At 45.6% G+C, this 26,580-nt stretch overlaps 1 protein-coding gene across 1 annotated transcript in view; it reads right to left on the reverse strand.

Moving 5' to 3' along the window:
• Positions 1–1,997: 1,997 nt before the first annotated feature.
• Positions 1,998–26,580, reverse strand: part of hydin (HYDIN axonemal central pair apparatus protein) — an 82,134-nt gene continuing 57,551 nt past the window's right edge. Inside the window, exons 45-85 of the mRNA XM_071343283.1 lie at positions 25,966–26,181; positions 25,303–25,752; positions 24,971–25,180; positions 24,021–24,217; positions 23,762–23,944; positions 22,697–22,816; positions 22,430–22,589; positions 22,032–22,204; positions 21,667–21,865; positions 21,452–21,551; positions 21,195–21,294; positions 20,917–21,085; positions 20,573–20,814; positions 20,346–20,454; positions 19,989–20,193; positions 19,638–19,873; positions 19,385–19,536; positions 19,100–19,295; positions 18,892–19,000; positions 18,549–18,782; positions 18,081–18,442; positions 17,687–17,847; positions 17,485–17,579; positions 17,149–17,362; positions 16,810–17,031; positions 16,597–16,723; positions 16,263–16,428; positions 15,951–16,098; positions 15,589–15,799; positions 15,176–15,397; positions 14,903–15,072; positions 14,469–14,667; positions 14,217–14,375; positions 13,734–14,014; positions 10,560–10,779; positions 10,205–10,417; positions 9,808–9,971; positions 9,529–9,679; positions 9,103–9,333; positions 8,755–8,979; positions 1,998–2,833 (exon numbers count right to left, since the gene is read on the reverse strand). Coding sequence (XP_071199384.1) covers positions 2,324–2,833; positions 8,755–8,979; positions 9,103–9,333; positions 9,529–9,679; positions 9,808–9,971; positions 10,205–10,417; positions 10,560–10,779; positions 13,734–14,014; positions 14,217–14,375; positions 14,469–14,667; positions 14,903–15,072; positions 15,176–15,397; positions 15,589–15,799; positions 15,951–16,098; positions 16,263–16,428; positions 16,597–16,723; positions 16,810–17,031; positions 17,149–17,362; positions 17,485–17,579; positions 17,687–17,847; positions 18,081–18,442; positions 18,549–18,782; positions 18,892–19,000; positions 19,100–19,295; positions 19,385–19,536; positions 19,638–19,873; positions 19,989–20,193; positions 20,346–20,454; positions 20,573–20,814; positions 20,917–21,085; positions 21,195–21,294; positions 21,452–21,551; positions 21,667–21,865; positions 22,032–22,204; positions 22,430–22,589; positions 22,697–22,816; positions 23,762–23,944; positions 24,021–24,217; positions 24,971–25,180; positions 25,303–25,752; positions 25,966–26,181 — 8,211 coding nt within the window. The 3' untranslated portion in view covers positions 1,998–2,323. The remainder of the gene's footprint in view (positions 2,834–8,754; positions 8,980–9,102; positions 9,334–9,528; positions 9,680–9,807; positions 9,972–10,204; positions 10,418–10,559; positions 10,780–13,733; positions 14,015–14,216; positions 14,376–14,468; positions 14,668–14,902; positions 15,073–15,175; positions 15,398–15,588; positions 15,800–15,950; positions 16,099–16,262; positions 16,429–16,596; positions 16,724–16,809; positions 17,032–17,148; positions 17,363–17,484; positions 17,580–17,686; positions 17,848–18,080; positions 18,443–18,548; positions 18,783–18,891; positions 19,001–19,099; positions 19,296–19,384; positions 19,537–19,637; positions 19,874–19,988; positions 20,194–20,345; positions 20,455–20,572; positions 20,815–20,916; positions 21,086–21,194; positions 21,295–21,451; positions 21,552–21,666; positions 21,866–22,031; positions 22,205–22,429; positions 22,590–22,696; positions 22,817–23,761; positions 23,945–24,020; positions 24,218–24,970; positions 25,181–25,302; positions 25,753–25,965; positions 26,182–26,580) is intronic.

Here is a 26,580-nt window from a genome sequence, read left to right on the forward strand (position 1 = left end):
TCTTACATCATCATCGACCCTCCGAACATCTCCGAAAACACACCTCTCCTCAACATCACTTCAAACTTTAAGAGGGTTAGTGGACTATTCCAGGTGACTGTCTATTGATGCCGTGGTAATATTCGATTAGACTAATCAGCATCTTGCCTGATACAGGTCTACTTGCTTAAATATATGACAAGTTATTGTATATGTAGAAGTTATTGTAAGGAAATGTAAGTAAACGTGTTGAGAGACATTGTACAAAGTGGACTGAAGTACCATGAATTAAGTTAAAGAAAAGTATATGAGTCCTTTCAACACTACCTCTAACAGACCTCTATCAGTTTTGGGGCAAATTAATCAAGTCACTAGCTAACTACGTTTCCATTAGGATAGTGGCATGGTTGAGTGGGGTGATGTCACCCAGTGTATGTGGTTCATTAATTAAGCCACTGATTAGGCCCCCTGTTGCATTCATAATCTCTGCTAGATGAAAAGTTTGGCTGATGATGATCAGAGACATTGGGCCTCACCATAGAGCTCAGAATGCCCCACCTACATGTTTCATCTGAGCCCCTCTACATTTGGAGGAATGTCCCTCATTACTAGTGTGTGATGTGTGCTACTATAAAGGCCCATGCAGGATAACCTTTGTGAGTTGAAAGACTCCCTGGTCCTGCCCTTTTCAGAGAGGTGATTAAGTCATTCCAGGCCTCTCTCTTTAATTAGCCAAATCCACCAGAGTAGGAAGAATGCTCTGCCTTTAGAAATATTTATATATAATTATTGTCATTTTAATGTGTGGCATAAAACTGTATACGGAAATCCTCCACAGCAGTTGAGGAACCCATTCTTGCCTCAGGCGACTAGAGGTGCATCCATCCGCCTCTGGTCTCTGACAGAAGGCCTGATGCCCAGCAGAGCACAGCCAGTCAGACCTGGATGGGTTACACTAAATGGGTCTCAACAGGACTTCTATGTGACTCTGGTTACTTGAGCCTCATCTGCCTCATTGCTTCCCCACACAGATCAGGCAAACGAGCCCAATACAGGCAGCCCAGCAGAGACAGGCCTCTCCTGTGGTCAGGCCCAGATGGATGTGATGCCCCTTAGCAAAGAGCTGGGAGCGTTCCATAGAGGAGAGAGCTCCTTCACTGGATCATCTTATCTGTCTACTCTGATTACAGTTCAGCTGCATCATAACTGCTAGCCAGTTTCAAACCGACAATCATAAACACAACACATGCCCTTTCTGTCAAAACTGTTCATCCTCTTCTGGTCACCGTCTTCTATTGAGACCGCACAAGATAGGGGTATCAAGAACAATCTGATCATATAACAAGCCCATCAAATAGACCCACATGCTATGCAGTGGTGGTTATGCCATCCATCCCTATTGAGCTGATAGCCTACAGAGCACAGCCCACGGTACCAAGTTAGTTCTGGCAGAGGGACTGCTGACACGGGCAGCAAAGAAACAGTGGATTCACGATCCTGTGAAAAAATGAAAAAACAATTTGAATTCCGTGGTTAGGAAAAAGAGCCAATATATGTATGTGTGCCTGTACAATGCCCTCCCACTCCCTCATTAAAGCTCTCCTACTCACCAGATTAAAAGCTCTGCCAGGAGACTTCAAACCCCGGCGCAATATTTAAATATGAAAGAATTTAACAACTCATTGATTGAGAGAATGAGGGAAAATTGCAATAGTTATCTGTCCCAAAACACAGGGACTCATCCTGCTTGCTAACTGCATGCTCTCTCTCACACACACAAACACACACTCACTCTCTCTCATTCTGACACAACTATTCAACTGCTGTTTATGCAAATTGAAACGCTTTTTATATTTCATGCATCTTGAACACCCATCCTGTTCCCACAAATGAATGTAGGAAGTCACTGGTGCTGACACATAATGGTTGCTATTTGGAGGAGTAAGTGCTCTCCCTAGTGGCTGAGAGGGACATGATCTAGAAGAGATAACACCCAACAGAGCTGATACGATAGACCATTTCTGCTATAAATATATTTATTATTTAGTCTCACAATGTATAAATCTCCTAAGGCTTTATAAATAGGACAACAGCACATTATTATTTGTAAAATCAATAACTAAATGTGATTACTGTAGCCTACTGATTTAAAACACATTCAACAAATACAATTCCGTGCTAAAAGTATAAATGTAAGTGCAACAGAAGAAAAACACCCATCTATATGACATTTATTAGCTTGACATTTGCTTAAAACTATATCAGTGTGGAGTAAACATATTGTAGTATCAACCATAATGTGCATTGGACTGTTCTATACTGTATAGAAGAGGTTCACCCTCCTCTAAGAGGTCTTGTCCCTCTGGGCCAGCTCAGGGCAGTAGCCCTTCAGGTAGAAGACCCAGGAGATGCTCTGGCCGTGGCCCTCGGAGCGCGGGCTGGAGATGGTCAGCTTACCACTGCAGGGCCCTCGGGAGCCAGGGGGAGGCCCCTCGAACATAACAAGAATGTTATGGGTCTTCTTGGACCGGATGGTCTCCACGCCCTTCACAGTGAAGGATGGGCTGTCCACCTGGAAGGAGAAGGCTGTGGTCTGGACAAACACATTCTTAAAGGGGATGGACACGCTGGATCCGGCGCGGATGGTGAAGGGGCCCTGGGCTTTGGGAGGGGTGCAGCACCCAAAGAGAGGGAACATGTATTCTCCACCAAACCCTGAGGAGAGGGTGAGCATGCCACGGATCTCTCCCAACTGACAGGGCTCAAAGTAAACCTCCAGGCTGATGTCTGTGCCCGCCTGGTAGCCAGCTGCAGCGTTGATGTTCTTCTCCACAATGAAGTCAGGACTGTCCGTCTAAGAGAGACATCATATCATCAGAGACATAATTTTATGATCATGCATTCCCCAAGATAATGAATTAAATCTATAATGGAAATGCTATAGCTTGTATTGTCCAACGTCTACAAGATATTCTATAAAAAGTACAATTTGTAGAGAAAGGCAGTAAGACAACAGGTTTCCAGGTAACAGTGGTCATCAAGCATGAGTTGGTATTGCTCTTGTGTATCGGCATTCTGCCTTATGTTAGTGTCATGTTCTTGATGGAATCTGCAGACGTGTTGCTGTGCGTTTTGTTGCTGTGCGTTTTGCTGCCAACTTTACTTTACTTTGCTAGCTGACAACTTTACGTTTTTTGTTTTGTTTTTGTTTTTAATTACCGTTTATATTTTTAGTTTTTCCATCGCAACTTTTTTCCCTCATTCAACTTTTTCACTCCGGACGCTTTATCTGGACATGGTTCGTCAACACCTTCAACAGCCGAAGCTAAGTAGTAACATTAACATGATGTCTTCTAATTGCAGTCGCTGTACTCATAATATACAGGAGAACGATCGCCTTACGGCGAGAATAGCTGTGCTACAAGCCCAGCTTCAGACGCAATCGTTAGGCAAGGGTAATTTCAGTGTAGGAAAGGAAGAAACAGCGTCTGTGCCACCAGTAAGTACAGATAGTAACGTTAGTATAAATCCCCCCGCACAGTCCCCGCAGCCGGACAACTTTCTCATGGCTTCTGGAGGGAAATGCTGTTGGAATGCTCAACCGGTGTCGCTCATTCAGCCGACAGAAACTTTCAACCGGTTCTCCCCATTATGTAGCGAGTCGGAGTCTGAGTCTGAGTCTTCTCTTGTCTCTACTCCTCCCGTTACGGGGTCTGAGACGCCGAAGGCTCCCACCATTAGCTCTGACAAATTGAAAACCCTAGTCATTGGCGACTCCATTACCCGCAGTATTAGACTTAAAGCGAATCACCCAGCGATCATACACTGTTTACCAGGGGGCAGGGCTACCGACGTTAAGGCTAATCTAAAGATGGTGCTGGCTAAAGCTAAATCTGGCGAGTGTAGAGAGTATAGAGATATTGTTATCCACGTCGGCACCAACGATGTTAGGATGAAACAGTCAGAGGTCACCAAGCGCAACATAGCTTCAGCGTGTAAATCAGCTAGAAAGATGTGTCGGCATCGAGTAATTGTCTCTGGCCCCCTCCCAGTTAGGGGGAGTGACGAGCTCTACAGCAGAGTCTCAGCACTCAATCGCTGGTTGAAAACTGTTTTCTGCCCCTCCCAAAAGATAGAATTTGTAGATAATTGGCCCTCTTTCTGGGACTCACCCACAAACAGGACCAAGCCTGACCTGCTGAGGAGTGACGGACTCCATCCTAGCTGGAGGGGTGCTCTCATCTTATCTACCAACATAGATAGGGCTCTAACTCCTCTAGCCCCACAATGAAATAGGGTGCAGGCCAGGCAGCAGGCTGTTAGCCAACCTGCCAGCTTAGTGGAGTCTGCCAATAGCACAGTCAGTGTAGTCAGCTCAGCCATACCCATTGAGACTGTGTCTGTGCCTCGACCTAGGTTGGGCAAAACTAAACATGGCGGTGTTCGCCTTAGCAATCTTATTAGGATAAAGACCTCATCCATTCCTGACATTATTGAAAGAGATCGTGATACCTCACATCTCAAAATAGGGTTACTTAATGTTAGATCCCTCACTTCAAAGGCAGTCATAGTCAATGAACTAATCACTGATCATAATCTTGATGTGATTGGCCTGACTGAAACATGGCTTAAGCCTGATGAATTTACTGTGTTAAATGAGGCCTCACCTCCTGGTTACACTAGTGACCATATCCCCCGTGCATCCCGCAAAGGCGGAGGTGTTGCTAACATTTACGATAGCAAATTTCAATTTACAAAAAAAAAAATGGCGTTTTCGTCTTTTGAGCTTCTAGTCATGAAATCTATGCAGCCTACTCATTCACTTTTTATAGCTACTGTTTACAGGCCTCCTGGGCCATATACAGCGTTCCTCTCTGAGTTTCCTGAATTCCTATCAGACCTTGTAGTCATAGCAGATCATATTCTAATTTTTGGTGATTTTAATATTCACATGGAGAAGTCCACAGACCCACTCCAAAAGTCTTTCGGAGCCATCATCGACTCAGTGGGTTTTGTCCAACATGTCTCTGGACCTACTCACTGCCACAGTCATACTCTGGACCTAGTTTTGTCCCATGGAATAAATGTTGTAGATCTTAATGTTTTTCCACATAATCCTGGACTATCGGACCACCATTTTATTACGTTTGCAATCGCAACAAATAATCTGCTCAGACCCCAACCAAGGAGCATCAAAAGTCGTGCTATAAATTCTCAGACAACACAAAAATTCCTTGATGCCCTTCCAGACTCCTTCTGCCTACCCAAGGACGTCAGAGGACAAAAATCAGTTAACCACCTAACTGAGGAACTCAATTTAACCTTGCGCAATACCCTAGATGCAGTTGCACCCCTAAAAACGAAAAACATTTGTCATAAGAAACTAGCTCCCTGGTATACAGAAAATACCCGAGCTTTGAAGCAAGCTTCCAGGAAATTGGAACGGAAATGGCGCCACACCAAACTGGAAGTCTTCCGACTAGCTTGGAAAGACAGTACCATGCAGTACCGAAGAGCCCTCACTGCTGCTCGATCATCCTACTTTTCCAACTTAATCGAGGAAAATAAGAACAATCCAAAATTTCTTTTTGATACTGTTGCGAAACTAACTAAAAAGCAGCATTCCCCAAGAGAGGATGGCTTTCACTTCAGCAGTAATAAATTCATGAACTTCTTTGAGGAAAAGATCATGACCATTAGAAAGCAAATTACGGACTCCTCTTTGAATCTGCGTATTCCTCCAGGGCTTAGCTGTCCTGGATCTGCACAGCTCTGCGAGGGCCTGGGATCGGGAGAGACACTTAAGTGTTTTAGTACTATATCTCTTGACACAATGATGAAAATAATCATGGCCTCTAAACCTTCAAGCTGCATACTGGATCCTATTCCTACTAAACTGCTGAAGGAGCTGCTTCCTGTGCTTGGCCCTCCTATGTTGAACATAATAAACAGCTCTCTATCCACCGGATGTGTACCAAACTCACTAAAAGTGGCAGTGATAAAGCCTCTCTTGAAAAAGCCAAACCTTGACCCGGAAAATATAAAAAACTATCGGCCTATATCGAATCTTCCATTCCTCTCAAAAATTTTAGAAAAAGCTGTTGCGCAGCAACTCACTGCCTTTCTGAAGACAAACAATGTATACGAAATGCTTCAGTCTGGTTTTAGACCCCATCATAGCACTGAGACTGCACTTGTGAAGGTGGTAAATGACCTTTTAATGGCGTCAGACCGAGGCTCTGCATCTGTCCTCGTGCTACTAGACCTTAGTGCTGCCTTTGACACCATCGATCACCACATTCTTTTGGAGAGACTGGAAACCCAAATTGGTTTACACGGACAAGTTCTGGCCTGGTTTAGATCTTACCTGTCGGAAAGATATCAGTTTGTCTCTGTGAATGGTCTGTCCTCTGACAAATCAACTGTACATTTCGGTGTTCCTCAAGGTTCCGTTTTAGGACCACTATTGTTTTCACTATATATTTTACCTCTTGGGGATGTTATTCGAAAACATAATGTTAACTTTCACTGCTATGCGGATGACACACAGCTGTACATTTCAATGAAACATGGTGAAGCCCCAAAATTGCCCTCGCTAGAAGCCTGTGTTTCAGACATAAGGAAGTGGATGGCTGAAAACTTTCTACTTTTAAACTCGGACAAAACAGAGATGCTTGTTCTAGGTCCCAAGAAACAAAGAGATCTTCTGTTAAATCTGACAATTCATCTTGATGGTTGTAAAGTCGTCTCAAATAAAACTGTGAAGGACCTCGGCGTTACTCTTGACCCTGATCTCTCTTTTGACGAACATATCAAGACTGTTTCAAGGACAGCTTTTTTCCATCTACGTAACATTGCAAAAATCAGAAATTTTCTGTCCAAAAATGATGCAGAAAAATTAATCCATGCATTTGTTACTTCTAGGTTAGACTACTGCAATGCTCTACTTTCCGGCTACCCGGATAAAGCACTAAATAAACTTCAGTTAGTGCTAAATACGGCTGCTAGAATCCTGACTAGAACCAAGAAATTTGATCATATTACTCCAGTGCTAGCTTCCCTACACTGGCTTCCTGTTAAGGCAAGGGCTGATTTCAAGGTTTTACTGTTAACCTATAAAGCGTTACATGGGCTTGCTCCTACCTATCTTTCCGAGTTGGTCCTGCCGTACATACCAATACGTACGCTACGGTCACAAGACGCAGGCCTCCTAATTGTCCCTAGAATTTCTAAGCAAACAGCGGGAGGCAGGGCTTTCTCCTATAGATCTCCATTTTTATGGAACAGTCTGCCTACCCATGTGAGAGACGCAGACTCGGTCTCAACCTTTAAGTCTTTACTGAAGACTTATCTCTTCAGTAGGTCATATGATTGAGTGTAGTCTGGCCCAGGAGTGTGAAGGTGAACGGAAAGGCTCTGGAGCAACGAACCGCCCTTGCTGTCTCTGCCAGGCCGGTTCCCCTCTCTCCACTGGGATTCTCTGCCTCTAACCCTGTTACAGGGGCTGAGTCACTGGCTTGCTGGTGCTCTTTCATGCCGTCCCTAGGAGGGGTGCGTCACTTGAGTGGGTTGAGTTACTGACGTGATCTTCCTGTCTGGGTTGGCGCCCCCCCTTGGTTTGTGCTGTGGTGGAGACCTTTGTGGGCTATACTCGGCCTTGTCTCAGGATTGTAAGTTGGTGGTTGAGGATTTCCCTCTAGTGGTGCGGGGGCTGTGCTTTGGCAAAGTGGGTGGGGTTATATCCTTCCTGTTTGGCCCTGTCCGGGGGTTTCTTCGGATGGGGCCACAGTGTCTCCTGACCGCTCCTGTCTCAGCCTCCAGTATTTATGCTGCAGTAGTTTATGTGTCGGGGGGCTAGGGTCAGTTGGTTACCTGGAGTACTTCTCCTGTCTTATCCAGTGTCCTGTGTGAATTTAAGTATGCTCTCTCTAATTCTCTCGTTCTCTTTTTCTCTCTGAGAACCTGAGCCCTAGGACCATACGTCAGGACTAACGGGCATGATGACACCTTGCTGTCCCCAGTCCGCCTGGCCTTGCTGCTATTCCAGTTTCAACTGTTCTGCCTGCGGTTACGGAACCCCTACCTGTCCCAGACCTGCTGTTTTCAACTCTTAATGATCGGCTATGAAAAGCCAACAGATTTATTCCTGATTATTATTTGACCATGCTTGTCATTTATGAACATTTAGAAAATCTTGGCTCTCTCTAATTTTCTCCTTCTCTCTTTCTTTCTCTCGGAGGACCTGGGCCCTAGGACCATGCGTCGGGACTGCCGCCCGTGGTGACTCCTTGCTGTCCCCAGTCCGCCTGGCCTTGCTGCTATTCCAGTTTCAGCTGTTCTGCCTGCGGTTATGGAACCGCCACCTGTCCCAGACCTGTTGTTTTTCAACTCTTGATGATCGGCTATGAAAAGCCAACTGAAAATTATTCATGATTATTATTTGACCATGCTTGTCACTTATGAACATTTTTGAACATCTTGGCATAGTTCTGTTATAATCTCCACCCGGCACAGCCAGAAGAGGACTGGCCACCCCTCATAGCCTGGTTCCTCTCTAGGTTTCTTCCTAGGTTTTGGCCTTTCTAGGGAGTTTTTCCTAGCCACCGTGCTTCTACACCTGCATTACTAGCTGTTTGGGGTTTTAGGCTGGGTGTCTGTACAGCACTTCGAGATATTAGCTGATGTACGAAGGGCTATATAAAATAAAATTGATTGATTGATTGATGAGCTGTGTGCCTGGCTGTGTGGGTAAATGATTGCAGGTGGATCCAGTACCTTGCAGGCATACTCTGCCTTGACGCGGGAGTAGTTGGTAAACTTGGCAGAGACGGAGTGTCCGCTGCCCAGCGGAGCACGGAAGTAGAGCGGTTTCTCATGCGACGCTGGCAGGGCTTTCAGCAACAGCTCATAGTGGAAGTAGCCCAACTCTCCATTATGAAGAATGAGACGAGCAGTGGACTCGCCCGCACGCAGCGGCTGGTACTCAAATGAAAGAGTGGCCTGCGATTTAAATAAAACCAAACAAAAATGGAACAATCATGCATTGGTTTGATACAGTGTATATGCTAAGGAAAAGCAATCATAGTCAAGATAATAGAAGAAGTCAGGTGCATGTAGACCCACCTTGGAGAGTGCAGGCGTAGAGAGCTGTGGAGGCACACTGACCTCTGGGCTGCGGCACTCAGCACTGAAGAACAGGCTAATGGGGAGGGGGTTCTCCACCCTGACAGAGGCAGAGGCTGTCTGGCGCACCGGAGTCACCATTTCTATGGTGCTGATGACACCCGGCGCTGTGGCCTTGAAGTTCAGGTAGTAGAACAGGTACTCCCCTGTAGACTCATTACGGAATGTCACCTGGAGGGCAGGGAGTAGAGGAGGACAGGACACATATGGTTAAATACAAAGTCAACTTGGAAAACAGCTGCCTTTGGCATTCTTCACTATGTGTAGGTAGCAGGGTAGAGTAATGATCTGGGTTTTGCAATCTAAACATACCTGAAGATAGATAGTATTCTCCTGTATGCATTTATAATGTAGATCTCCACTCACCTTGGCGTTGTACTGGCCCTCCTTGTAGGTGAAGAAGGAGACCTTGTAGTCCCTCTTGGCCAGAGCTGGTACATCCAGATAGTCCAGGCCCTTCAGCGACACAGTGCTGTCTGGCCTCTCTGGCTTCATGATCTCCACTACAGCACGGAACCTGCACACAGAACAGCTTAACACAGGCAGCTAACAAAATTGTGGCAACGTATTAGGAGTGTAGTGTGACAGTGGTAGAATCAGTAAGCTGCTGATAGACGTCCTGCTAAAGTAGTAGTATGGTGGTACCTCTGAGGTTTGGAGAGCCAGTTCTGGACGGGAACCATCTCAGTGTACTGGGTCTTGGAGGGCATCTCGTGGGTGATGGTGGCTACAGCCTTGGGGGCCTCAGCAGTGCCATGCAGAGTGTAGAGCATGCCTGTCCCATCTGGAAAGGAGAAGAATACAGAGCCCTGGAAGAGGGAGAGGACAGTAGGGTCAAGCAACAGAGACAAATCACAGGATGCATCTATAGTACATAATGCTATAATATGCTGTATCATATGAACATATTATTTGACTAAAACCAAAATATGTTAATTGTCGGCAACAATAATAATTTGTCATCCTATTCAAGGCTCTTCACACTACAAATATGCCCAGTCTGTTCTAGAGCCAAGAAAGCGCTGCAGTGAAAGTGTCTCACCAGGTGCTTCTTGCCATCGGCGGTCGTGACCATGGGTTTGTATGTGATCTCGTAGGCCTTGTTCTGCTGGTAAGGCTCAATGATGAAGGAGGGAGGGCCACTCCAGTGCTCCCCCTCCATCACAGGCTTCAGAGTCCAGCGCTGGTTGGTGCGGTTGGACAGGGTCAGTGACTGGATGTGCTGACAGCGCACCTGACACACAAAATGCAACACCTGTGAAGAATGAGAGGGGTAGAGAAAGGGGAACAAGCGATAGGGAACAATCATTAATAAACGCAGGTCTCATTTTCTATGCAGGTTTTGGGTTTATATTGTGGACATGCGTTGTATTAAAGAGATCTCCAAGCAGCCTTACCTCTTTGGTGACCGGGGGTAGGATACAGGAGCCTGCCAGGGTGAGTTTGATGGGCTTGGCTCCTTCTATAGAGCAGGGTAGGTCATCATATCTCAGCTCATGGCTCAGCTCCACAGGGGAAAAGGTCACCTCAAAAGGCACCTCCATGCCGGGGCAGATGTAGCCCTCTACAGGGGTGATGGAGAAGTCTCTGCCAAACCTCTTCATTTCCCACTGGAACCTGACACAGTCACAAGGATGGATACATCAATACAACAGATGCTAGATAATGGCCATTATTACCTATTGTATAAGTATGTAGCTGTAACATAGCATACTTTACATTTTTATGACCATCAATAATAGGAGAGCATACAGTATCTAATAAAGTATTCAACTTTATCATTGACTGACATCGGTTCAATTATTTGAATTCCATTTATTTCGGGGGTTTCTGAGCTCAATGTGCAGTTTCTCTAGAGAAATCAGATCAAGCCCGAACTGTGTGATGTAATATGGGGTTGAAGTTTCAAACAGGCCAATATTCTACATTGTTTAGTGCAGAAAACGTGGTAATTAACTACATAATTGTAACGGATTTCCTCTTCGTCTGAGGAGGAGTAGCAAGGATCGGACCAATGTGTAGCGTGGTAAGTGTCCATAATGAGATATTAAATAACTCAACAGAACAAAATAACCAACCAACCAATCAATCAATCAATCAATCAATCAATCAATCAACCAACCAACCAACCAACCAACCAACCAACCAACCAACCAACCAACCAACCAACCAACCAACCAACCAACCAACCAACCAACCAACCAACCAACCAACCAACCAACCAAAACAGTCCCGTATGGTACTAACACAGGAAACAATCACCCACAACACACAATGGAAAACAGGCTACCTAAATATGGCTCCCAATCAGAGACAACAATAAACAGCTGCCTCTGATTGGGAACCACACCAGGCCAAACACATAGAAAAACAACAACCTAGAAAAAAGAACATAGACTGCCCACCCTAACTCACGCCCTGACCAAACTAAAATAGAGACACAAAAACGGAACTAAGGTCAGGACGTGACAATAATCCATTACGTGCCTACTTGTCCGGTCTGTGTGGGCCCAGAGATGGAGAGAAGAGAGAAAAACGTGCGCTCGAGAGGGATAGAGAGCAGTTGCCTCGCAAGGTACACTACATGACCAAAAGTATGTGGACACCTGCTTGTCGAACATCTCATTCCAAAATCATGGGCATTAATATGGAGTTGGTCACCAGTTTGCTGCTATAACAGACTCCACTCCTCTGGGAAGGCTTTCCACTAGATGTTGGAACATTGCTGCTGGGACTTGCTTCCAGCAGCACAAGAGCATAAGTGAGATCGGGGACCGATGTTGGGAGATTAGGCCTGGCTCGCAGTCGGCGTTTCAATTCATCCCAAAGGTGTTCGATGGGGTTGAGGTCAGGGCTCTGTGCAGTTCCTGATTCATCACTCCAGAGAACGAGTTTCCACTGCTCCAGAGTCCAATGGCGGCGAGCTTTACACAATTCCATCCGACGCTTGGCATTGCATATGGTCATCTTAGGCTTGTGTGCGGCAGCTCGGCCATGGAAACCCATTTCATGAAGCTCCCGAAGAACAGTTCTTGTGCTGACGTTGTTTTCAGAGGCAGCTTGGAAATCGGTAGGGAGTGTTGCAACTGAGGACAGACTAATTTTACGCACTACGCACTTCAGCACTCGCTGGTCTGGTTCTGTGAGCTTGTGTGGCCTACTACTTTGCGGCTGAGCTGTTGTTGCTTCTAGATGTTTCCACTTCACAATAACAGCCCTTAAAGTTGACCGGGGCAGCTCTAGCAGGGCAGAAATTTGACGAACTGACTTGTTTGAAAGGTGGCATCCTATGACGGTGCCACGTTGAAAGTCATTGAGCTCTTCAGTAAGGCCATTCTACTGCCAATGTTTGTCTATGGAGATTGCATGTCTGTGTGCTCGATTTTATACACCTGTCAGAAACGGGTGTGGCCTAAAATAGCCAAATTCACTAATTTAAAGGGGTGTGCACATACACTATATATACAAAAGTATCTCTACCTGAAAATACATGATCTGTGATTGATAGTTGGTATTCAGCAGTCATATACACTGAGTATACCATTAGTAACATATTCTTAATATTGAGTTGCATTCTCCCTTTTGCCCTCGTCAGGGCATGGACTCTACAAGGTGTCGAAAGCATTCCATAGGGATGCTGGCCCATGTTGTGCGTGAAAAACCAGCAGCGTTGCAGTTCTTGACACAAACTGGTGTGGCTAGCACCTACTACCATACCCAATTTAAAGTTACTTAAATATTTTGTCTTGCCCGTTCAACCCTCTGAATGGCACATATATTTGCTCCCGAGTGGCGCAGCAGTCTAAGGCACTGCATCTCAGTGCTAGAGGCGTCACACCAGACCCTGGTTTGATTCCAGGCTGTATCACAACTGGCCGTGATTGGGAGTCCCATAGGGCAGCGCACAATTGGCCCAGCGTCCTTAGGGTTTGGCCAGGGTAGGCCGTCATTGTATATAATAATTTGTTCTTAACTGACTTGCCTAGTTAAATAAAGGTTAAATAAAAATAAAATAAATAAATATACGCAATCCATGTCTCAATTGTCTCAAGGCTTCAAAATCCTTCTTTAACCTGTCTCCTCCCCTTCATTTACACTGATTGAAGTGGATTTAACAAGTGACATCAATAAGGGATCATAGCATTCACCTGGCTTCACCTGGTCAGTCTATGTCATGGAAACAGCAGGTGTTCTTCCTGTTTTATTTACTTAGAAGAACTGCTAAAATAGTGATGTCAGACAGCATAGGCAGAAGCTCTAGAGATAAGATGACTTAGAATGAAATAATAAAGTCATCAAATAAAACAAATGTAATATACACAACAACTGAAATATTTTATTAAAGTAAAGTAATGTGAATAAATGATGGTTATTAAGTGATAAGCAGTAATGGGCAGTCACTATGATCATGGGACACATTTTTTTATGCTGTGTTGTTACAGCATTCAACCCACATAATGCATAGTGCAAAACTAAACAAATTAAACCGTGATTGTTTCTTAATAATTGAATCGAAACCGAATGGACCTCAAAAAGCACTAATCACTCAGCATTAGTGTCAGAGTACCTACCTGGCTCCGATGTCTCCAGAGTTCTGCATGATGATGCGTCTTGTGACCTTGCAGCGCTGAGCGACAGCTCCAAAGGGCAGGTAGTCCTGGTCCAGCTTGACCTCCACTCCCTGACAGCAGCCCTTCAGTACCAGCAGGGGGCGAACCGTGCCCAGACACTCAAACTGCAGCTCTGACGTGAAGGGAGCCATGCGCTGCCTGGGAGAGAACAGCACCTCCACCAGACAGCGGCCCCCAAACGGCTTCAGGGTCACCTCACCTGGCGGGTTCACTGACAGCACCTATGGTACAGGAGAGGAACACGTCTCATCACACTCACATCTAGAATGACAACCCCATGAAAAGGAACACTCTTTTTGGCTCAACTGTGTTCTCTTTATAGATTCATTCTGAGCAAAATATACATTAATCTAGCAACTGTACTACTTGTGTGTCTGTGAGAGGGAATAGTGTCAGTGGTGTGGAGGTGGCTGTGAGGCGTACCCTGGAGTCCAGCAGAGTGTGTACAGTAGAGCTGAGTAGCAGGGAGAAGGTTAGAGAGGATTGGCTGTTGTTCACCAGGGGAATCACCCTCCTGATCTTCTGACCAATCTGCAGAGCCCCTAGATTCACCAGCTTGTGTCTGGGGTCTTCAAAGTCAACCTGATAGCAGGAAGTTCACAGGGGAGGTATGCATAAAGACACACACAAGCATAAACACACACACACGTAAGCTCCCACACACGCACTCCTCACCTTCATCTCAATGCCTTGACCTAGGATCTCGACCATCTGCTTGGCACAGTCATTGATCTCGAAGACCACTCTCTCATGGTAGCGCATGGCCTCCCGTGGGTAAAAGGTGATGGGCACCTCCATGGACCCACCAGGGGGCAGCACCTCTGGCTGGAAGCCCACCTCCAGGAATGGGGTGTTGGAGAACTGACTATCTAGACTGGAGAGGACAATAACCTGCTATGGCAGCTCCCTCAATGAGAAACACTGATAAATAAAGTATGCCTTTCCCTGTCAGTGCAGTGAGGCCTTTTTCATTACATTTCATTTGGTAGTTTGAGAGGAAATTAAATGGTCTGACAGCGAGCCTGACAATGGATATATGCTGTTTTGTTTAAGTTTAGAAGTTGTCGCTCAAACACAGGCAAAGTGCCAGACAACCTGTCAGCTGGTACCTGATCCCTCTCTCTCCCTTGTTGCTTATGATCAGTGTATGTGTGGCTGGCACCATCCCTGCACAGTAGATAAAGCTCATTCCAAAGTTGTGTTTCAAGAAGGAGAAATCCAGGCCAGGAGCAACCGCTGAACCCAGGATGGAACAGCTGAACACAGGCCCGTTCTTAATCTGAAGAGAAGTGAGAGATGGTATGATTCATAGATTGGAATCATATACACAGTAGATATAAGGATGAAAAGGAAGAGCAATGATGCTAAGATGAGATGCTCACCTTGATGTTGAGGCCCACGTCTTTGAGCACACACTTCTGCAGGGGGAAGAATGTGACAGTACAGCGGCTTTGTCTGCCCACCTCAACACTCCCCTTGTCTGTCTCCACCTTTAGGTGGCGCTGCATCTCCGCCGAGCCCCATAACTCATACTGAACATCCAGACTGAACTTTCCCAGGTTGGACACTAAGAAGGTACACAATGTCGTATCACTGAGCTCCACCTGAACAAGGACAAAAAGCAAAAGGAAGAGAACAAAATGTCATTATAAAAATTCAAACAGGGCAAAGGAGAGAAAAAGTACCTCTGAATTTGCATGATTTTTGTACTTCACACAACAAAGGTTTAAGGGGATTTTGGTGTATAAATAGTCTTTCTGTCTGAGTCTTAAGCTTTGAAGTGGACATTTCTCACTTGTTTGAAGTCCACCTGATGATAAGAGTTGCCTGGAGACAGATCGGTGACGCCTCCCTCGGTGCTCTCACACTGCACACAGGCATTCATGCTGTAACCCTCTGCCTTGACGTTCATATTGAGGGGCTGGACCTTCCCCTTCACCTGGACCAGCAGGTTAAAGGTCACCACTCCATCTTGTGTCGGGGTGAAAGAAACAAGCACAGGGAACCTGCAAGACACCAGGAGAGAGAGGATGTTTTGTGTCAAGGGTATCACTCTGACAATACAGTAACTATAACTACAGACAGTCCCTCTTGGGCTGATACACCATTCTATTAAATTAGATTCAGGTGTATCACCGGTGAAGTTGAGTTACACACCTGTCTTTAGGTGGCACCACCCCCTCCATGGGCTCCAGCTGCAGGCTGTCCAGGAAGGCCTCTGAGTAACGGGACGTTTCCTTAATGAAGAACTGAAAGGGCTGATTCTCTCCATTCAGCAGATACACTGTTTGGTGAGCCTTGTGTCCTACAGAGACATATTCACAGAGACATGTTGTCACAACAAATGTTCACAGGTTATATATATAAGACTGATGTTGTGTTTAGGATAATGTTATTAAGAATTATCTCATATGATAGTGATTCTAGTGCAGTGGGTATTTTCTACCTTAGTTGCTGTATTGCACTTACCCACTAGCAGGTTTCCCAGGTTAAGATGGGCATGGTCCATGTAGACAACAGGCTCACTAGCTGTTCCAACCAGCAGGAAGGGCACAGACAGGTTCTGATCTGGGATCAGGAAGGTCCAGAATGACTCCACTGTATCTGGCTCCTGGGCCTGGAACTCAAAAGATACCTGCAGCAGGAAGAATTAGAGATTTTACAGCTGACATTTTCTCACAGTAAACTAGTAAAACAGCAGAGATCAGGGTTCGCTGGAGCTGCACTAAAAGCAGTAAGAGTAGCTGACATTTTATCAGTGATCAAGGACCTTAAAGTGAAGCACAATATACACAAGCCATACCTCTACTTTCTTCCCAGGCTGAATGGAGTTATTTGGTGTGAGACATTGGAAAGGGGAGGCACCTACATCCTCACATCTCCAGATAAAGGAGTAAGGCTTGTTGGTGGGGTTAACAATGCTGAACTGCCTGTATGGGGAAAAAAGATACAATGAAATATACTATTCAAAAGTAGTGAACATGTTTATGGCATGAGTGATCAAGCTACAACCCACCTAAGGATGGAGGAGCCAATGCCCACAGATCTGAACTCTATGACCCTGGTGTTGGGGTCCAGGGGGGCCCTGGGCAGGGCCCCATGAGGACCACGCAGTTCTGGGTTACGTCTGTTTCCACTGATGTAGTCTGAGTCCTCCAGGTGGAAGTGGCAGTAGGGCAGTAAACTGCGACCACACACCACCATGGTGGGGCTCTGCTCGTCTTTCAGGTTGGGGATGCTGTCATAAAACACACACATAAATACAATATTTGAGATGATGGAAGTGCGAAAGCACACATCAAAGATTCACTCCGCCTTGATTTGTAAGTGTGTGTCTAATGTTCCTAATCCTGACCTGCAGACCAGCCTGGCTTCACACTCTGCTACCTCCAAGGGGGAGAACTTGATCCTGAAGGTCTGGGTGGCTCCAGGGCTGATGATACCCACACTGGGCTCCACGGAGAAGGGTGGCAGGTCTGGGTCACCCAGCATCAGGCATGACACGCTCTCTAAAGAGCTGGCAGGTCTCACCCCTAATCTACTGCTCTGACAGGAGCGAGGGCTAACGTCTGGAAATATAGAGCACAGATCATGTCAGTTACAAGGTCTGCTGATATACAGTACATACAGTATATTGATAGCATATTTTTACATTTTCCCTAAAAACCAGAAGGCAGTGTCTGAAAGTTACCTCCATGATCAAAGTTGACACCTTTTCCATATCTGTCCATTAGGACCTGCCATGAGTACTCCAGCTTCACACTGCCTTTGTTCACCATCTGGAGCCTGCACACCATGGGACATGATGACGATTAGAGGAACTAAAATTACATAATTTTTTATTTCAGACTTACATATGAAAGGCACAGAAACTCAAATAGACATTAACTTACTGGAACATTCTGGTTTGATAGAGCAGTGTGTCCTTGAAGCGGATGGTCTCTGCGTTGCAGGTGAACTTAGCATAATCACACACAGCACTGATGCGCAGCTCCGTCTCCCTGAATGACTTCTCTACTACAGAATGGACTGGCTCTGGGTCTGTCTCAATCACCTGGGGACAGACAGGACACACTCAATTTAATATTGAGCTCTCTATCAGTGTTTAAATTGAATTGCCTCTCATTCCTTCATGGGTCATTATACATAAATACAGTGCAAGTAAAGCTTCTGGATAAATAAAATGTGTTTCCATTTTATAAATAAAAAAAAGATAATGAAAGATTCTGCTTTATCCCAGCTGCTTTATGACTGGGCGGTCAGTCACAGATCTTTAGGTGACTTCACCTTCTTCTTTGTAGGCTGTTGACTGCCCACTTGTTTTCCAGAGTCGACCCACTTGACGGTCCTGAGGCGGTCGTCCCAGTCTGGCACCTGGTCCACTGGCTGCTGGAACACCACCCTGCACAGCTTACACTTCATAGGCTGGGCAATCAGCACTACGGGCTGCTCTGAGCAGAAGGTCACGGTCACCTCCTTGGCACAGCCTGCATGGAGGTGGCCCACCTGGGGGGAGAAGGAGACCTGGGGGCCGTCGGCGGGCCACTCGAACCTCAGCACGTTATTGCTGCTCAGGTTGGTCATGGTGAAGGTCTCCTGGTAGGGCCTGGACACCTCACAGTCTCCAAAGAACAGCAGGTCCCCCTTACCTGGGGACAAAATACAAGGGAGGGACACATATTCAACTAAGGGCCTGAAGTAGTGGAAAACATGCACACATTTGCTGTATCATTCTACAAAGCTTTGAGGCCTTACCATCTGGTGAGTACTCCTTTTGCTGAGCCTTGCTGTTGATGTTGTCCAGGGAGATGACGTCATGGTAGCCCTCCCCCAGCAGCCGCACCACTGTCTCCTCATACTGGTTGTCCACCACTAGGAGGCGCATGTTGGCCTCGAAGCTCTGAGCCACCACAGGACTAAAAACCACCTCAAACTCTGCCTGCTGACCGCCTAACAGCACCAAGGAGGCAGTGTGCGCCATCTGTCTCTCTAAGGGGAGAGGAAAGATGGATAGGATGAACTTTACAGTTGAAACAATCGTATTACTATACAGTGTCTCTGCTGGTTTTCTCATGGACCAGTTGTATACTGTACCAACCTGTCCCGACCTCTGCATCTATCTGTGATGAGGAGATGTTGCTGCAGATGGTGTTGGGAGCAGCTCCCAAAGTGAAAGCCCCCATCTTATCCAGAAGATCAATGTGAATCTGCAAAGCAGTCAAATAATGCCAATGTATAAACAGCACTGTTCCATTTAATCACAACTATTTCAATGAAAACGTAATATAAACAGAGGATGTTCTCACCTGAGCAGGTACATTGACATCATTCTTCAGGACCAGGGGCAGGGTCTGGGCCCGGCCCACCAGCAGCCGTTTGAACTGCAGCAGAGGGTGTCCACGGCTGGTCCTCAGGACTGGTCTCAGAATAGTCACACTGGGCAGATTGCCATCACCCATCAGATCAAACACCAACACCTTGGACTTGGCCATGGGTTGCAGACTAGGAAGTACAGGAGAGTGAATGATGAGAGAAAACTTTACCCACACACACAGGTATGCACACACACACACGCAAACTGAGGTATGTACCTGGTAGCTCCCTCCAGGGTGGCCTCAAACACAGCATGGTAGGTCTGCATGGTCTGAGGGGCGAATGTGATGATGGCAAAGGCATGAGAGTGACTGGGTATAGAAAGCCTGCCAGGCGTCAACTCAAACACCTCCGTGCTACGCACTGATATCTGTAACAGACAAACAGTCACTGCTCGCCCTGCTGCCTTACAGCCTACAAACACAATCAATCTCTGTTTCATAAACATGTTCATCAGAAAACCACCCATACCTTCGTAAGGACAGGTTTAACTGCGAGGCTCAGCTCGCAGGGCACCTTGCCGTTGTTGGTGAGGCGGAAGCGGGCTTTGGCGGGACGACCCACCAGAACATTATTGAAAACAAATTTGTTCTCATCCTGGATATAGATGCCCATGGAATCACGGAACTGCTCACAGTACAACATGGTGCTGGTCTTGCAGATGCGGTGCTCCTCAAAAATAGAGGCAATGTCTTTGTATGCAATCCCTGTAGAAAAAACAAACATTTGGAAAGTGAGTCCCAATTTCAACATAAGCGCTCAGGGCCAGGGGTAACGTTACATCACATTTCCTTCTCAACCATTGCTAACTCATATACACACCTGACATGCAGACTTCAGCCACAAGCCGGTAGGGGATACCGCCTGGATTGTCTGAGGGGTCTCGGTCGGTGATGTCCAGGGCCAGACACTCCTGCCAGCGTCCTGCCTGCTCTGCCACACAGTCTACCGTGACCACCTGGTGAGCGCCCGGCGCCAGGATACCAAAACCAGGGACCAATGAGAACACGCCCATGGTGAAACGGGCCTGCACACCGGGGAAGAGAGGGAGGCATGGGGATGGGGCAGTGGTGGATTATGGATACATATTCAAATGTTTCTCTTCATTAAGGTCATTTATATCTGCTGAAGTTAGTCCCTAATTTTTATGTGTGTTGTAATACTAGGAGGAACTCTTACCAGAGTGGACATGCCCATGTCCTTCTGGATGGATTCAGCTCGCCGCACTTTGTTTCCAGTGAGGGGTTTAGCAGAGTGGTTCTCACGTGATGTTCTCTTCCCCACAATGCTGCAGTGAGACATAAAGAGGCATTCCATGACTTTGGGTTATACAGAGAAAGAGCTAAAATACAGGAAGTATTAGGAGTGAGATACAATAAGGTCAGAGTTCATAGTGGTGATCATACCCTCTCCTCTGGGCAGGCTGTGGCAGATCTTTACACATCCTGCTGATGTTGAAGCGGATCTCAAAGTCTCCCTTGTTCTCTATGGTGAAGGTTTGTGTCTTGCGGCAGCCGTAGACTAGTGGGCCAAAGTTAATGTCACTGGAGGGCATGATGTTGTATTTCGAGAAGAGGGACTGGACTGATACTTTGATGGGAATGATGGCAATGGTCTCTCCACCCTCTGCAATATTTGGCTCAATCACCTGTGAGAAAAAGCAGACACCTTTAAGGCACCAGTGGATACTGAATCTGAAACAGCATACTACTGAAACTCTTCACAAGTTTTATTGGTTGAGTCTACTAACTTGACAGCGCAGAATTGGTTGCTCTCGGATGGACACCTCCTTGTTGTGGCGGAACACAAACTGGACGCATGTGGGCCGGTCGTTGGGGTTGAGGGAGCCCTTCTGTGGGGTGATGGTGAAGATCTGGTTCAGGTCTGGCACGGCTGGGTCTGTGGCCTCCAGGATAAACCTGGGAAAGTGGAGGCAGAGGGAGGGCTGGTGGATAATGTGCTTAATTTGGTAAAAAATTACATGATTAACAGTTAGCTTTAGGATAGTGTATGTTGATTGATACTCACTTGAAAGCTATCTCATATTTGCCCTTGTTTTTCATGTTCACAGAAAGCTTGACCTCCTCAGATACTTTGATGGTTCCAAAGTCTAGACCGCCGTCAGCCCCTAAAAAACAGACACACGTACGGTAGATCAAGGGAAACACCATTCATTTCCCTTTCACAAACAGGAAAAGGAATTCATCCAAATCAAAAGGAGCTGGTAAAATGATGCATGTGTGAAAGAAACAAGCGTATCTGTCTGTGAGAACTCCTGTAAAGACCTTTAGGGAAGGTGATGTCCAGAGCCACGTCATAGGCCTCAGCAAGGATCTGTATGTTCTCTGTATGGACAATACCCAGGATGTTCTCCACATCGGACACCTAACACACACAGCAACACACAGACAGAAAGTCACACCACAACAATATGAGATAAACAGGAATAATGCAACATGATGATACCAATCATCAAATTAATTATCATCCAGTACTGTACCTCGAGGCGAATGGCTCTCTTCAGGTTGATGGGCTTCATGGCTCTGAAATGCATCTGCAAGCAGAACTCAGAGTGTGGCAGGATGATGCCCTGGTCCTGAGACACACTGAACTCATCCCCCAGCACCTCCAGCCCACTCAGCCTCCAGGCTGCAGGCAGCAGCGTGTTGTTACGCAGGCACAGATTCCTCGTGTCCTTCCTGAGATTCACAACCAGCACAGGGAGAATGGAGTATAGTGGCGAAAGTAAAATCAACAGAAAACTACCATGACAAAAACGAATTCCTCTACTTTGAAACTGACACGTTAAAAAGCACTACAGTAGTTCTGTGCAATGTGGACTACAGCATTAATTAATTCCCTGACCTGTGCAGTAGAATCTTATCAAAATGCAGCTGCTTGCGTTCGATCTCGAGCTCGGGCCGGACCCCGCGACAGGAGAAGCGGAAGATGGCTGGCTCTGGGTTCTCTTTAATACAGCACACCACACTGTCCTCTATCTGCCCTGGGCTCGTAGGGTACGCCCACACTGTCAGCTCCTGCAAGGGCACAACATGGATAAGTGGTACTCTGTGATTACCATACAAAGTTTCATAACAAAATGTGGTTATTACAGCTGTATACTGATAACATAAAAAATGTATGGATGTGAAACTGTTCATTGATATTATTAATGACAATGACACCTTCCTGGTATGTTTGTATCACAACTCTGACAGCTCAGACTACATTCAACTGTGTTATGAGTAGTTCTGATTGGCTACTTGTCTCTCGTTGGGCTTGAGGGTCATGTTGGGAGGGTCTAATAGGTAGGTGGTAGCCTTGGTGTCATGCTGGAAGCAGAAGTGAATCTCAGCATCCAGTGGGGAGTTGTTGTGTATCACCAGCCTTTCCATGTTCTCTGGATACTTCCTCTCTTTATACCTATGGCACAGACAGGTAACACACAGGCATGCATCACACATGTTGTCCTCTATGGAGTTACAGTGAATAAACTCACAGAGTAGGGTAGTGGAAAATAATCCCCTTACCTATCTCTGGTCTTCCCACAGAGCAGCGGACCAAACTCATAGAGGCCAGAGCGGATGATGTAGGTCTTCTGCAGAACCTCATCAGACTGAAGGACCCTCTTACTGTGGGCAAACACCATCCTGGGAGAGACCAAATTACACACACTCAACACATCATTTACAGTGATAATAAAACATATAAATCTATAATAAAACTTAGAACAGCTCTGACAAAATTCAGTTAAAGGCCCAGTGCAGTCAAAAATGTGATTTTCATGTGTTTTATATATATATTTCCACACTATGAGGTTGGAATAATACTGTGAAATTGTGAAAACTATGATAATTCCCTTTTAGTGTAAGAGCTGTTTGAAAAGACAGCCTGAAATTTCAGCATGTTTCGGTGGGATGGAGTTTTGGAGTCTGGTGACATCACCAGGCACTAAATTAGCTAATAGACCAATAAGAAAGAGAGTTCCAAACCTCTCTGCCAATAACAGCTAGTTTTCCATTTTCCCCTCCCCACTCAGACCACTCCCAGACAGTCCTTAGCTAAGCTATTTTTGTTTCTTTTTGACCATTTTAATTAAAAACTATCACAGTAAGGTACTTAATTGTTACCCTGGCATTTTTTGTTATTGAGATAAAAACAGCTGCATTGGAAAAGCTGCAATATGTAACTTTTTGGGTGACCTGACCAAATTCACATAGACATGTGTGTTATAGATCTCTCATTCTAATTGAAAGCAAGTCTAAGAAGTGGTAGATCTTTTCTATGTGTGCTATTTCTATGCTCCCCATTCTTAAGTTTTGTTTTTTAGTCTTTTACTGTCGGTTTTATACACCAGCTTCAAACAGCTGAAAATACAATATATTTTGTTTATGGAAAATATATTTCACATCGGTTTAGATAGTACAATGATTCTCTATACTATACTTGCTTGTTTTGTCACATAAACTGAAATTAGGCTAACTATTTGAATTTTAGCAACCAGGAAATGGCGCAACTTCTGCATAATGCATCTTTAAGTATAGAAATTGGTTCTATTTCACAAATGTCTTCTAGAAACAAATAACAATACTCACTTTACATCTTTGCTGATGGATGGATATGCACAGATGCCCCTACAGTACATTTGGTACCGTCTCTTTGTACCCAACAACTCAAAGTTCAGTGTTTGGTCAAACTTGCCAGGCAATTGGGAGTGGAACCAGATCTTCAGCGTCACCTCTCCATTGGGTGGGACATTCCAGCGGAATGTGGTGAGCCTATAGAAAACAACACATTTAAGTCACATTTATGCACATTAGTGTATATTCTTATGTAGTGTATAGATTATCTTACCGCTGGTTGCGCTCCTGTTGGGACTCCTGTTGGCACTGCTCAGTGTCAGATAAGGGAGTCACAGCGTTGAGAGGAGGGGAGCGAGACTCATTGGACCTGGCCCCCTTTTTGGCTGGGGCGCGTCTCTTGTCTTTCTGACTCTCTCTGCCTGTGTCTGCCTTCTTCCCCCGTCCTTTGGTAGGGGTCACCACTTCTTCCTGTAAGAGCCATTCAGTTAGACTCGACTATGATGAATAGCTTCATTAATTAAACCAAGAGAGGCTGCAGTGGCTCGCAGGTCTGTGTACCCACATCCATACCCACACATGCAATTTTGTGAGCAAAACATTTAAGCAGTTTTAGAGTTAATTTCCTGCAATTCTACACATTTTTCCATGGGGCGTAGAGAAGATGTAGCAATTTTATAACACATTTCTTGCAATTCTACACATTTTTCCATGGGGCGTAGAGAAGATTTAGCAATTTTATAACACATTTCTTGCAATTCTACACATTTTGCCATAGGGTGGAGAGAAATGTTTGCAGTTTTTAATATATCTAAGTGAGAGTAACTGACAAAATCAATGGGGGCCCCCCGGGCGGTAATTCAACCATTAATAAGTTTAGATAGCTGGCCGCTAGACTAACTTACCAATCTAAAAAATGTTAGCTGACATGGGCAAATTGAGTGACTGTAAGTGACTGACATAAGAGAACAACTGCTGATGCACAACCAAATTTCGAAATTGCACCTTATTTATTCTACTATTCTAACTCTCAACAGTAAGTTGAGATCCCTACTGAGTTGGGCCGCCAGTTGTCCATCCCGGCTCTAGACATAGTGTTATTACTGTATCATCAATGGTGTTTTTTAAAGTGAGCAAGAAGTAAAAAAATAAACGAGTGAATATGGTGGCAATAGTGGTTTGATGTGTGAGGTTATGCTATTTTCCATGGGGGACCAATTATACCTTGACTGAGCCTTGAGCTTCAGTCTCCATGTCTGCATCCTTCTTCTCCCCTGTTGGATCCTCTGGAACTGAGGGCACCATGAAGGTGAAGCAACTAGTGATCTGCTGTGCACTGGGCACAGGCCTCTTCTTAGGGTAGGGGATGACAGAGAAGATAGTGGGGGGGGGGATAGGAGGGCCCTTGGGTCCCAGCCCTAAACCATCCAACACCTGAGAGACAGAGTAAGTGGACATCATGTAAAGCTTTTTTATCAAAGATCGTCATAGGGATAAAATATAAAGTTAAGGGAGAGTATTACTGCAATAAATAAGGAAATAAATATCTACTGTACCTCTTCAAGAGGGGGCAGTTTGTTGCTCTTCAGGATCTCTATTCCACTAAGATAGTCCCTCCCAGTAACAGAAAGGAGGATGTGGGGCACAGTCTCAGGTGCAGCCTCCCTGTCCCCTCCCTCAGACCCCTCCACTGCTAGAAGGGCCTGGCTAGGGGCTGGAGACACCAGCTTCACATCTGTGGCATCTGCCTTCAACTTCTCCTTCTCCAAGCGCTCCTTCTCCTTCTCCACCTTCTCCTTCTCCCGCTCTTTCTTGGTCTTCTTGCCGGAGGGGGCCTGTCTCTCAGGGACTACTTCCTCTGGCTCCTGGATGTTGTCTTCAGAGAACAGGGGCTGGAGGAGTTGACCCTGGGCTCGGTCCCAGAACTGTAGGATGTGGAGAAGCTGGGGCTGGCTCTGCTCGTAGAGTCTGAACCGAGACAGCAGCAGGCGGTCACCCTCACTAGACTACAGGGAACAGAAGGAGTAGAGGAGTTTCAATTACAGGCCAGTTAAACAGCTATTAAATATGTTTTATTCATCTGGGTGTCAGCTATTGTTTAAACAATATGAGGTACAATCGTAAAAGGAGGAGAGGAACTAGTTCATATTCAAAAGATGTTTGTCACGTAATGGCTGTGCGTTCTTATGCTTCACTTGGTATTTATGAGGGTATCTTACCAGCTCTCTCTCTGGGTCCTCGCTTGGTAATGGAGACTCATCCTGACCCCCTGCCTTGCCCTCTTTGGGCTTCTTCTTCTTGGATCCCTCCTCTGGTTCCCTAGTGCCCTCTGTGGGAGAGTCTTTATACTCCTTGCCGTCAGCACAGGAGGACATTTTTCTCCCATCTTTCACCAGCTGGTCCAGTTTTGTCTCTGAGCGTAGGGCACTTGCAGACTGTCAGTGTAAAGTGGAAATAAGGGAGGAACACATTAAGAAATGTCATTTATTATGCTACCACTTCTCCTATGCACTGCAATGAGCACTGTGTGATGCAGCTTTTTCTAAAGACATTTTTATTAGTTCTAAATAGGACAATCAACAATTACAGAAATACTATTTTCTTTCCCCCCCTCCCCCAACTCAAAGATAAAGACAAAAAACATAACAACAATCAAACATTAACAAAAGAAAAAAGTCCTCACATTTCCAATAATAAAAATAAATAACAATTATAATATGTAGTCACAGATAATGCAGATTACGCTTCAACTATAGCCAATATTCACACAAAATAATAGAGAATATACAGATTTACAGTTCCAATGCTTCTATAATACCGTGTGACACAGTTGG

Source organism: Salvelinus alpinus, chromosome 15 (genome assembly GCF_045679555.1).
Source record: "Salvelinus alpinus chromosome 15, SLU_Salpinus.1, whole genome shotgun sequence".
In the NCBI taxonomy this organism is placed as follows: Eukaryota; Metazoa; Chordata; class Actinopteri; order Salmoniformes; family Salmonidae; genus Salvelinus; species Salvelinus alpinus.